The sequence below is a fragment of the Anabrus simplex genome, chromosome 5, assembly GCF_040414725.1.
Source record: "Anabrus simplex isolate iqAnaSimp1 chromosome 5, ASM4041472v1, whole genome shotgun sequence".
In the NCBI taxonomy this organism is placed as follows: domain Eukaryota; kingdom Metazoa; phylum Arthropoda; class Insecta; order Orthoptera; family Tettigoniidae; genus Anabrus; species Anabrus simplex.
Window position 1 is genome coordinate 100,785,230 of NC_090269.1, and position 13,906 is coordinate 100,799,135.

At 35.8% G+C, this 13,906-nt stretch overlaps 1 protein-coding gene across 2 annotated transcripts in view; it reads left to right on the forward strand.

Moving 5' to 3' along the window:
- TH1 (negative elongation factor complex member TH1) overlaps positions 1-13,906 on the forward strand; it is a 142,283-nt gene that overhangs the window by 118,597 nt on the left and 9,780 nt on the right. For both annotated transcript variants that reach the window (XM_067147054.2, XM_067147053.2), the window contains one exon: positions 12,954-13,012. In XM_067147054.2, the coding sequence (XP_067003155.1) occupies positions 12,954-12,985 (32 nt within the window). In that variant the 3' untranslated portion in view covers positions 12,986-13,012. The remainder of the gene's footprint in view (positions 1-12,953; positions 13,013-13,906) is intronic.

A 13,906-nucleotide genomic window follows, 5' to 3' on the forward strand; every position in this document is an offset into this window, starting at 1 on the left:
GTTTTCCTGCTACTTGGTACCTGTTACTCTGTTGTTGTTGTTATCTGTTGATTTTGAAAAGAAAATATAACCTTTGTTAAAGTTTTAAATTAACTTTAATTTCGTAAGTTGAGACCTATTCCACCCAGCACCTTCTTTCACCTCTGCAAATCCACAAAACATCGTAACAATAATAATAAAAATCTAACGCTTTGCATCATCTGTTGAAACCAAACTCAAATATGAGAAAGTACAGGCAAGGTCTCAGCTGGCTCAGAGCCATGTGTTGGTAAACAGACCTGCTTTACCAACACGGCTGAAGGCCATTGGTAGAAGCCAATGAGTTAATTTGAATGCAGGGCATTTCAGTCATGACAGACGAAATTTAAGAGAAATATCTTCTTCAGTAGTCTAGAATTTGTAATATTGGTAAAAGAATTTAGCACATTTCTGACCAGGGTACGGTGTAGTTTGGCAGGCACAGATATTGTCTAGCTTGTGCAAGATTCAGGTTGTTGTTATTATTCTTCATTTCCCATTCCCAGTCTTCCGGGTTGGATGGTGAATCAAGTACCTTCACAGTTGTTTGTCTCTCCACTACTCCCTTCCTTTCTCCAATACTACTACTTTTACTCCTATTTTCTGTACACACTCCTTCACCATATCAATCCACCTCTTTCTGGGCCTTCTCAGTTGTCTTCCTATTATTTTTGCTTTGAATACTATACTTGCTTGAAACTATTCAAAACTCATCATGTGTCCACACAATTTCACTTTACTGGTCTGTACCTTGTCTTGCAGTTTTGGAAACTTGGTTCTCTCTCTGATTACTACATTCCTGATTTTATCTCTTTGTGTCTTCCCAATTATTCTTCTAAGAACTTCATCTTGGCTGCTTGAATTCTGCTTTCATCACTTTTCATTGTTGTCCATGTACCCTCTGCGTATGTCAAAATTAGTGTGTAATACGTGGAGTATAGAATTTTCTGGCGTTTCTCAGGAACTTCCAGCCTCTACACTATATGCCTCACATACTGGTAAAACCCGTTGGCTTTCTGGATTTTCTTTTCAATTTCTTTTCCATCTTCTTTGAGTCGTCATCATCATCATCATCATCATCATCATCATCATCATCATCAATGTCCCACTCCAGTCGCCCAGGTGTGGTTAACAAGCCTCCTCCACTCCTTTCTGTCCTTCCACTTTTCCTGCTCCATTACTTCCACCACATCCAATCCAGCTTCTCTAATGTCCTTCCAAATCGGATCCATCCTTCTCGGTCTTTCAACCGGTCTCTTCCCCTTAACTTCTCTTTCCAATTCCCTTCTTGCTACCCGTTCCTTTCCCATTCTTTTTACATGTCTGAACCATCTCAGTCTTGCTTTCTGTATGTTCTGTACTGACGGTTCTATATTTAGCTCTTCTCTGATTTTAATATTTTGAATTCTATCTCTTCTTGTCTTTTTAACTGATGTTCTTAAAAATTTCATTTCTACTGCTTGGATCTTACTATCTTTTATTAGGTACCAGCGTTTCTAGTCCAATGTTGCAGTTGGTATGAAATACTGTTTATATAATGTTAATTTTGTTCTCTTGGATACTTTGTCAACCCATAAAAGCTCTCCGACTTGATAATAAAATTCTGTTATTAATTTCAGGGTTGATTTCATTACTTCCATTAATAATGTTACCCAGATATGTAAACTGTTCTACATTCTCTAACCGTTCTCTGTCTTTGTTTGCTTGGCTTCTACTAATTACCATTTCAAACTTCTTCAGATTTTCATTCCAAATGTCCAGTCTCCTTTGTACTTCCTTTTCTCCCTTTCCCCAAATCACCACATCATCTGCAAATACCAAAGCATTCACTTCATCATTACTGATACTCTGTTTTACACGTTTTATTATTTCATCCATCAATATAATAAACAATAATGGTGACAGTGCACTTCCTTGCTTGAGACCTTTTTTTTGTATAAAATGTTTCAGAGTCACCACTCCCTACTTGTACACTGCTTTTACTCTCATGATACAACATTTTTACCTTGTTAATTAATGATTTTGGCACATTCCTTTTTTGTAGGCATTCCCATACATGTTTTCTCTTAACTGTATCATAAGCTTTTTCCAAATCCAAAAATATGAATATGATTTCCTTGTTCCTTTCCAGATTTTTTTCCATTATCGTTTGCACTGTAAATATCAAGTCTATTGTTGATCTATTTGGTCTAAAGCCATATTGTTCTTCCTCTAACTGCGTTTCTGTTACATCCCTCAGTCTTTTGTCAATGACTTTCTCCATTATTTTTAGCTCATGTGATAATAGTGTTATACCTCTATAATTTTCACATTTCTTCCTATTTCCTTTTTTGAACAGTGGTACAATGCTTCCTTGTTGCCAATCTTCAGGCATACTTTCGTCCTTCCATATGGCATTGAGGGCTCTGTATAGCCACTGTATACTTCTTCGAGTATACTCCCCAAATATGTGAAGCTTTTAACAACCTCTAATGATTCCATCTTTTCTTCTTCTCCCCATATTACTATGTCACCTGCAAAGAGTAGGGACTTTGTTTCTCATTGTCTGTTTTACATTCTCGTGAATTTCACCCATGAGTGTGGTTAAGAGTAGTGTAGTCCTGTTTCTACATTGAGGAGCCATTTTGTTTGTCGTTTTTGGTCTTGAGACTACTTACACCCTTTTCGTACATGTCTTTCACATTTGTACTTTTGCTTTGCATACTTTTTTTTTTCCCGTTGTCATTGCATCCCAGACTAGTTGCTGCGGTACACTGTCACTTGCTTCATCATCATCATCATCATCATCATCATCATCATCATCATAACCACCACTACCAACACCGCCATCCTTTCCCCTTATTTAGCTCTTGCGGGGTCAGGACATTTGTGGTACTTCACCTTCCTGTCTCCTTCCACCAATTCTCCTCCTCCAATTTGTCCCAGTCCAGGCTGTTCCTTCTTGCATTCTTTGTTGAATCGATCTTCTTTGTTCTTGCTCTCTTGCCCCAGAACTTCATCTCTATCATCTGTTTTGGTATTTTCTCCTCCATCTTTACCTGTCCAAACCATTGTAATTTACTCCTATCAATTCTCTCATTTAGGTTTTACACTCTTGACCTCCTTCCTCACATTTTTGCTTCTCAGTCTGTCTTTCCTTTCATACTACTTAGGTACTTCATTTTTCTGACTTGAAGTCTACTGTCCTCCCTTCTTGTCAATGTCCATGTCTCAGCCGCATAACATAGGTGCATAATACATTTTGTATATTATCTCTTTAACCCTCTTGTTAATCTCCATGCCCAGCCTTGTCCTTCTGCATTCATTCATTCCCTAGGTATTTCAAACGCCCACAATTTCAAGGCTTTGACCACTAATTTTCACATTACCTTTCCCTTTCTCCTCTTGAAATCACCATGGCCTTACTTTTCTCTGCGTTGTTTTTCATACCATAATTTTCAATTTTCTTGTTCATTGCATCAAGTTGTTCTTGTACTTCTTTGCTGTTCGTTGCCCAGATCACAATATCGTCTGCAAATATAATAACTTCATCTCCCTTTTCCCGTATGCTTCCTTTGTCTGCTTTACCATTTTGTCTATAACCATTAGAAACAAAAGATGATAACACACCCCTCTTTCTTAGTCATGTTACATTTCTAAACCATTCTGCCTTTCCATCTGGAGTCTGTATTGTGTTGACACAGTTGTTGTACATTGCTTGCACCATTTCTACAGTTTATGTACCCAGTCTCTTTTTGATCATGGTTTCCCAAACCTTCTCCCGGGGAACACTATTGTATGCCCTTGTTAGGTCTATGAATGTCATGACCAGATCCTTTCCATATTGTAACAATTTGATGAATACTAATAAATAAAATCATGAATAATATATAAATAAAAATATGTAAATAAATAACATTACTCAAAAACATAAAATACTTGAAATAAATTAAATTAATAAAAATATTTAATCGAAATGTCCATAGTATGGGCACCAGAGTTCACCAGAATGGATCCCTCGAATTTTGATAGAGCATAATAATTCTTTATATCCCAGGGCGTGTACATAATGCTGCATACTGGTACATCTGCTACAGGCCTTACCTAACCTTCTGAAAACGATTAAATAGGTAGGAACTGCAACTAGGTTCATCAATAACTCCACTGATTCTAAAATAGCTAACTATATTCTTAATAAAATCTGTGCATGAGCACCTCATCAACACATAAAATTATACATATAATACACACACAAAAGATTGCTGGAAGATTCCATATTTACAACAACAACAATAATGAAAACAGTGGGAAAACGAAAGCGAAAACTAAGCTACCATTTGTAGATAGTCCGATGAACAATGTACATATCTAAATAAATACTCTTCACTGTCTCTGTATCAATACGACTTGCCAATTCTCATAATCGGCATTTATAACATCACGCAGATACTGTACCTCATAATACTGTGTTCACAGACTTAAACACTTGCTGTAAAGATATATACATTTGAGTAACACACGCTGTCGTCCCGGAACATAAATTATGGAAAGTCTGAGATAGCTTTCACCAACATATTATACCAGGCCGCCACAAGTGCTACAGTACTTAGTTGTATGTCAGTCACTTTTCACAAATAACAAGACTACGCTCCACGAACGTGTGAAGTCCAGTCCATTGCAGCCGTGTCACTCCAGTACCGTGTATCAGCACTACTTCCTTCTCGTACAGTGTGTCAGTTGTGGTTCACTTCCGTAGTGATGTCGAAGTTTATATAAACATCCGCTTCTCCCTTCCTCTCAGATGATATGTCTGTATTGGTCCTTGCCAGCCAATCATGAGTGATCCTCTGGTCAGAACCGTGCCCTGAACTTCTTGATGCTCCCAAGACATAAACAAACGCTGGGGTATATCACATGACTCATAGAACTTTCCTAGTACAACATCAACAAACACATCTCATCAGACACTGGGATGCCCGCATGAGTCATACGAATTACCTGAGTCCAAGATAGCAATGTTTTCCCACTCATGCAAAACAAATTACTCATACTACATACAGTATATGGTTACCTTCCAGCTTACAAAGATTAATGACAAAATATATAAATTAAATACTATAATAATAATAATAATAATAATAATAATAATAAATCGAATACTGACAATAAAATCTCTCACTTCTACATATAGTGCGAAAGTGTGATATATGTACTATCACAATATTCCCAAGGTATATTTTTCACCTGCCTAAAACGAGACAGTTGCTTGGGCAAACTCATGGCTGCGAACATGTAATGGAATCAATCCCAGCAGTTTTGATCAATTCACGCTATTCGTCAGATACTTGTAAAGAATGTGAACATAGACACATCTGCAGTACGAGAGGAATTTCCTCATACTCACTCTCGCATTAAGACTCGTAATCTGACAAAGTTAAAGAAGCTACAAAACCTTTGTAACTGAACCACTTCATGAACCTTATTTGTACTTTTTCCAAGTTCTGTATTAAATACTGCTGAGAAGGTACAGTGGCCTGATTAGAGTGCAAAGCAAAGTTTTCAAAGTCCTAGGTGAAACAAATTCAACACAGTTTCTTTTCAGAAAGCCTGGTAGTTTAAACTCCTTCCTAGAAATCTTGTCCAAATATTTCTCATAAGAAAGACTAGAAAGTCATAAACAGACAAGTACATTTCTTGTACAACAGATGGCGCCACGTTGAGATGTCTGCAAGTGAATCGATTATTTTAACCATAATGGTCAATTACCTTAGGTCTGTATTGACTCAAAATTAATTAAACATTCATTTATTTAAACACCCTTAAGTATATGGTTCCACCTTGTTAATACTATTGACAGTGTTTTATCTTACTATTGGCAGTACAAAGCAAGTTGGCCTCGTGTTTAGGGGCATGTAGCTGTGAGCTTGCATTTAGGAGATAGTGGATTCGAACCCCGCTGTTGGCAGCCGTGAAGATGGTTTTCTGTGGTTTCCCATTTTCACACCAGGCAAATGCTGGGGATGTACTTTAATCAAGGCCATGGCTGCGCTTCCTTCCCACGCTTAGCCCTTTCCTATCCCTTTGTTGCCATCAGACCTATTTGTGTCTGTGCGACATAAAGCAAATTACATAAAATCAGTTTCATGGTCCGTATCACACTTCAATAGATTCACAATTAAGTATTTATTATTTTCCACCTAGTCGATACAATGATTGCTTAAGGCAATTTAATGGTTAAAAGTGGTACATGTTTCGTATTTTATCAACATCTTCAGCCACATAACACTGTTTAGATGAACAATACATAAATTGACAAAGTAATGCTTTAGAGGAAGTGTCCTTAAAATTAACATAAGATTGACAACATTAAAACAAACAAAAACTCAAGAGAAAATATATAAATTATTACTACAATTGAAAGCAGTTGTCAAGGAAACACTTGTACAATATTCCATAGAGAATATGTCCTAAATGAATATTCTTTTCTTAATAATTCATGAAAAAAGGTCAAATTATAAATTATACAGTTTATAGGTAATTGTCGAAATGAAGAAAACCAGATATCACAATGTGGACAACTAGGAATTAGTTATATTTTCATCTGCATTAATAATAAGAACCACATTGTGATATCTGGTTTTCTTCATTTCGACAATTACCTACAAACTGTATAATTTATAATTTGACCTTTTTTCATGAATTATTAAGAAAAGAATATTCATTTAGGACATATTCTCTATGGAATATTGTACAAGTGTTTCCTTGACAACTGCTTTCAATTGTAGTAATAATTCATATATATTTTCTCTTGAGTTTTTGTTTGTTTAATGTTGTCAATCTTATGTTAATTTTAAGGACACTTCCTCTTAAGCATTACTTTGTCAATTTTATATATTTTTCATCTAAACAGTGTTATGTGGCTGAAGATGTTAATAAAATACGAAACATGTACCACTTTTAACCATTAAATTGCCTTAAGCAATCATTGTATCGACTAGGTGGAAAATAATAAATACTTAATTGTGAATCTATAAAGCAAATTGTAAAAAAAAAAAAAAGTAAAGAAACAGCTAATGGGCATACATGTTGTTTCGAGAACTTCATTGTGATTTTATGATGTAACGAGTCTAAGAGAATATTGATCAATATGCCGCTGAAGAAGGGAACATTCTTAAATTCTCGAATCATGTACGGCCATTAGTAACATAATAGACTGTTAGTGGTATTGACAAGGTGGAACCACATATTTAAAGGTATTGAAATGTATGAATATGTAGTTAATGTTCCAGAGTGCACGTTCACCTAGCATGCCATCTACTGGCATATCATGGAATTGCTTGTAAATGCCATGCCATTGGGCCATGCTTAATTCCTTACCATCTGGTAGCTATTTCGAGCACAAACTGAAGTAATAAGTGTGAAGTTTGTATTACATTGCCATGTAAATTTGCTTTATTTTTATGATTAACTATTAAATTACCTTATCATCGTAATTTCTTCGCTCCAGCAAGCCCGTTGTGGTTGTGTATGAGCCTTCTCCAGTTTGTCCTGTCCATCCACAGATGTTGTTCATAAAGCAACACCAGTTTACATCTCTGATTTCAAGGTCCTTGAAATTCTGCTCCTCCCAAACATCGCGAGGTCTTCCTCTTGCCCTCTTTCCAGGAACACTGAGATCAAAGTATGCTCGAGGATTCCTATGGGGATCCATTCTTTTCATTTGGTCATACTATTGCAATCTCTTTACTTCAAGGCTCTCCAGCAAGCTTCTTTCCAATCCAACCTATTCTTAAATTACATATATATCTTAATTGTTTCTGTTTTTATTAATTTTTAGTTGTTATGAAGTGGTCTAAAGTCACGATAGATGTACTGATTGAGGCATACAGTAGAGGATCGTGTCTCTACAACAAGTTGTCCTGCCCTCATACCACAATAAATATGTAAAACAAATGGCTATGGAAAGTGTATGTGAGGCCCTAAAAGAAGTAAAACCATTGACAGTTAAGTCCAATAAGTAATAAAATGAAGATTTTGTATACCACATTTGTGGCAGAGCTGGAATTACTCAAAGAAAAGTATTGCTGAAATGGACGAAGTATACAAACCTTCAGTTTGGTACTTCAAAAAACTGTACTTTATGGTTGTAACTTGTTTTATACACTCATGTCTCGAGGGTGGCACAGTCATGGTTTGATAAAATTTGGGTTTAGTTTCTTCTCGTTCTTTTGTAACCCATTGGCATACTAATTTTAACATGTAGAACATGCATATATATGCCATTTTTGTTCTTGCATAAGGTTCAGATTTACACTATTAAGTTTTGTACATGTAATCTGCAACGTACTGGATATTAATTATACCTATGTTTGATGTGATGATGAAATGCACCCTGAAGAAAAGTTAAAGCCACTCAACACTTTTCACGTTCATATCTTGCACATTTTTCTTGCAGCCTTGCATACAACATAGTCACAGAATGGTGTCTATTTTTAAGGGTTTGGGGTTATAAACTTTGTGAAATGTGCCCACTGAGCTCATACAGGTTGAGTTGGAATTCTTTGCGAAAAACTGATCGGCAAAACAGTTTGTTTCAATAGCTATCTTGTCCATAGAGTCATGAACCATGTATTGAAAAAAGTCTAGAATGGAGGAATCCGTTTATGCTGAGATTTATTGCAGAATATCCTGTAAAACCCTATTTGGATGGCTTTTCACCTGTGTTACTCCATTCCCAGCTATCTTCCTTTTTTTTAAAAGTATTATTATTATTATTATTATTATTATTATTATTATTATTATTATTATTATTATTATTATTATTATTATTATTATTATTATTATTATTATTATTATTATTTATTTTCCACTAATTGTAGTTACAATTTAGGGATGGTGAATGGAGAAAGGGCATAGCCCCACATACACAAAAGTGCCTCCATCACCACTTAAAATTATAATATACAAGTATACAATTACATTCTACATGGTGTTCTTATATACAGTTACCGTATTTACAAAGGCATATTTACATAATACTCACAAGATCTGATCAACATTCAAGTAATTCGACACACACACACACACACACACACACACACACACACACACACACATAGACTGACTGATGCTTGTTTAAAGGGGTCTAACATCTATGGTCATCAGCCCTTTAAGAAGAACGCTGAACTTCATTATTACCATTGCTTTCAAATGCACCCTCACTCTCATCCAAACTTTTTTGTCATGCTGCTACACTTTTACCCATTAAAAAAAATGGTATCACTTTCTGAAATTGTCACTACCAGATTCCTTCTTGCTATCCTGTAATATACATTCTGTTTCATTCCTTGTAATACAAGGTTTGTTAGGACCGGCCATTTCTGCTCACTATCAAGCGGAAATTGCCCTGCTTTGAGAATGAGATAATCCTGCTTCATAGTGCAATCTGCAGTGTTCATTCCGACACCAGGAAAGAGAGCAGATTCTTAGCTTTCAAATGGTATATGGCTTGCCTTGCCATCTATGGACAGAAGGCTTGAACTAGTTGCAGAAAGCTACCATGTAGTAGAATGCCTGCCAGGCATCTGTGTTTAAATGGTCACTGCGCATGCGACCGCCTGGTAGGCGACTATGTACACCCGTTAGTAATTTTCCCATTACGCAGGGAAATTTGTTGCATGCTATTAGTTGACGAAAATAAGCATCAGTTTAAATGAAAGCTATTGCACAAGGCAACTACGGTTGTATGGCCAGGGTGCGAGAACATTGCATTTTAATGGAACTTATTACACTATACAACACAACACAATAATCAAGATAATGCTAACATCCTTGCAGAATACTTTTAAAGAGTTACTTAATTGTGAGGATCCTGTGGAACATTTAGAATTTGACCCTAACCCAAAAAATAAAACTCCATTACAAAAGATTATACCACCAGTTTACAGTGAAGTGAAAACAGCAATTAATGAACTTAAAAACTACAAAGCAGGAGGAGAGAATCAAATAGTAGCAGAAATATGGAAGAATGCTAATGATCAGACTATTCAAAACCTACATAAGTACATCATTGATATTTGGAACACGGAGAAGCTTCCCGAGGAATGGAATACAGCGATAATCCACCCGCTGCATAAGAAATGTGATGGCTCTGATCCAAATAATTATCAGGGGATATCCTTGCTTGATATTACATACAAGATTTTATCCAAGATTATATACACAAGAATCCAAGAACAACTCGACCAAGAACTTGGAGAATATCAGGGAGGATTTCGACCAGGTAGAAGCTGTCCAGATCAAATCATTAGTTTAAAATGGATAATGAAGCACCAAAGCGTTCGAAGTAAGGGTCTAGTCATCACGTTTGTAGATTATAAAAAAGCATATGACAGTATTCATCATGACTCATTATTAAAAAGCCTTAAAGAATTTGGATTACACCAAAAACTTGTTAACCTCATTAGTATGGCTTTTAAAAATACGAAGGCAAAAGTTAAATTTAGAGGTGAATTATCAGAATCATTCACTATAAGAACTGGACTTCGACAAGGAGACGGACTTTCACCATTGTTATTTAATTGTGCATTGGAGAAGGTTATGCGTGAATGGAACAAGAAATGCCAACCATCAAGATCGGTAGAAGTATTAAACTCAACTGCCTTGCTTTTGCGGACGATTTAGTATTACTTGCAAATACAATAGAAGAGGCTAAATTTCAAATTGAACAACTAGAAATTATAGCCCAAAAAAATGGGATTACAAATTTCATTTGAAAAAACAGAAACTTATAAAGTTGATTTACCAGTTATTCAACTGAACAGTAATAGAGAGATTAAAATTGTTCAGAAATTCAAATATCTTGGGGAAATAATAACATGGAACACAAATGAAAAAGAAGCAATAGAACACAGAACAACTAAATTTAAACAAGCACAAAGACTTACCTGGCCAACCTATAAAAAAAAAATCTCTTTCGATAAACGTAAAGCTGAAACACTATAATTTCACAGTTAAACCAAAGGCAACGTATGCTAGTGAAACTTTATTCAAATTAAATGTAAAATCTACAACAGACAAATTACAGAAAACTGATAGAAGAATTCTTGGAACAATTATTAATAAAAGACACCAAGTTGATGGACAGTGGAGATTGTTGCCTAACAACATTGTCTATCGTGAATGTGAATCAATAATATCTATAATGCGTAAAAGAAGAATTTCCTTTTTCTGTCACATATCAAGATTACCAGACACCAGGATATTGAAACAACTATTTGATTACTTTTTGAAAAATAAAATCAATAATAATTGTTTCAAAGAAGTTCAGGATGATTTGGAAGAATTGGATATAATTCGGCAACAAATCAAAGACAGAAAAGAGAAGAGGATTTTGAAGAACAAAAGCATAAGTCTCAAACTAAAAACAGTTGAACGGAAACAATATACTACTGTATATCGGACACACAAAGGGCTTCCAGGTCGGAGAGGATGAGAAAGTTCTGGGAGAAGAAAAAGAAGAAATTAACTCAAATGTATTGATTTAAGTGCTCCAATGTGGGCGTAAAATATGTAAATAAATAAATAAGTAATACAACCAGTCAAGCTAGAAAGCTCAAGTCTCACCAGAACTAAACCACAAGCAGTTTTGAAGTCGAAGAGAGAGAGAGAGAGATCCAGCAGGGTGGTCCAAGTTACAACCAACTTCTCTTATGGTGGAATACTCCTTTTCATGTGAGTGTTCATGCCAGTTAAGTCTTTAGCCAGCAATTCATCAAATGATGATTCAGATGTACAAAGATACATTTTTATCCATTCTTGAAAATAGTATGGAGTGTACATGCATTTTTCTTACCTTACATCTTCTCTTTTTTGATAAGCAAGGCAAGAAGTATTAGTTCCTCATTCATCGACAGCATTTTCTTAACAGAGTTCAAATCATGTTGACAACAGTGTGCTGTCATGAGTGCCTTGAACTGACTGACAGCTATTTACTGTATATGCAACATACTTCCCTTTGTAATAAGGCCTCTTTTCTGTTTACCATAAACTTAGAACTTGATATTATTAAAGTAGAGCCTTTGCAAGCACACTTTTCTTAAACTATGAAATATATGTCTTAACTCCTTTGCTGTCTGCCCGAGTACATACTCTGGCTCCCCATTACCACGCCACAGCGTCAGCCCGAATACGTACGTGGCCTTGTGCAGCTTTGCCTTAATTGCTTTGATTGTAGCCGAAAATGAACTCAAACGCCATCTGTTGCATATCATTGGAATCACAAAGATATTCTCTTTGCAATAGTATTGGTCTGTTTATCCTCCTTGCATGGCTGAACATAAGCAAAAGAATGATGCTAGTCGCCGTTTGTTTACACTATAGCTTCCTCATCGCGTGCTGTTTCAAGTTTTTTGCTAAATGATTATATTGAAAGGGAGTTGTATCGTGATAATGATTTATTTAGTGAAAGTGAGAGTTTAGTGAACCTAGTGATGATGAAAATATAATTTGTGAAGACGACAGTGGTATTTTCGATATTGTTTTACCGACAACACGTGGCGGTGACGCGACTTCATACTACCCTGCACCAAATTTGTAGATTCTGCTCCTATCCCCGATAGACTACAATTTCCTGAGCAAGCAGGTTTGAAAATAGATATTCTCGACAATGTTACTTAGCTGGATTTCCTTGAATTAATTTAAAAAAATAACTTTTGCAGTTTTTAAGAAGATAAATTTTCGGTCCATGTCTGTATTTCTTGTTTATGTACGTGAGTATTTAGAACACTCTGGAGAAGGCAAGACAGTGAAACAGTTGAGATGAATATAATACTTTTTGTGATGTTTAAAGTACTGTAGAATGGAACAGTTAAAGCTGAATGTGGTTCTGAAGCAGCCACCTGATACATTGAAGATGAAGTAAAGGCTGTGAAATGTAATTATTTTTCTTGTTTCAGTTCACTGCAAGGCTCACTATGGGACATTATAGAGGTGTATCAACCATAGAAAATCTAAGGTAAGGAACACTGTATTTTTACAATAAAACATAAAGAAGTAGAAGCATGTTATTTGTTTTATTGAGTAATTTCCTGGCATAACAATTTGATTCTTGGATACGGTATTTAACATACCAACCATGTCAGAATTCATTCCACAAACATCAAAAAGTGTGTTCATTAATCTATAATGTTGTCAGGGTTCTAAGAAATAAAATGACTAGTCCTATTCAGAGATGTAGCTTGTTTTACCCATCATCATATTCCAAAGGCTAAGCCTTGTCAGTCATTGGTGTTGGTCTTGAACCGTTTTTCAACTCAGCATACTGTAGGCCTTGAAGTAAGACACCCTGGGTTATTCTCTTCTTTTTTCCTGGCAATTCTTTCTTCAGTGATGTTGCAAAGGAACTCCTTATCCTGCAGAATGTGACCAGTAAATTTTCCTCTTTTTTTCCAGTTTCAGTGACCAGACTTTTTTTAAATTCTTCCTGTCTAGGGATTTCAGCATTGCTCTTTGTTTACAATTGCAATTTTTTTTTAAATTACTATGTACAGTTATTACAAGTGCATTCGAGTTTGTCCTCTCTTACTCAGCCAAACACACAGCCCTCTGGCATGTTAAACTCCTGCCCTTCAACAGGGCCTCTTACTGAGCATTTTATTCTACAACACAGCTGATCCTAACTTGACTCACACACTACTCTAAGACTGTCTGATTAACTCACTCGTTGCTGATGTACTCGTGAATCACTCCTGACTGACTTGTGACTGACTCAAGACTGTCTCATGCTCTCATCTTCTTCTTTTATAAGACAACAGAAGATTCTAGATAAAAATCTGTCTTTTTCTGCTTCCATATCATTCTTGGTGTGTACCCATTGATAGTCATCTTCCAGCACCTTCATAGGAGGTTG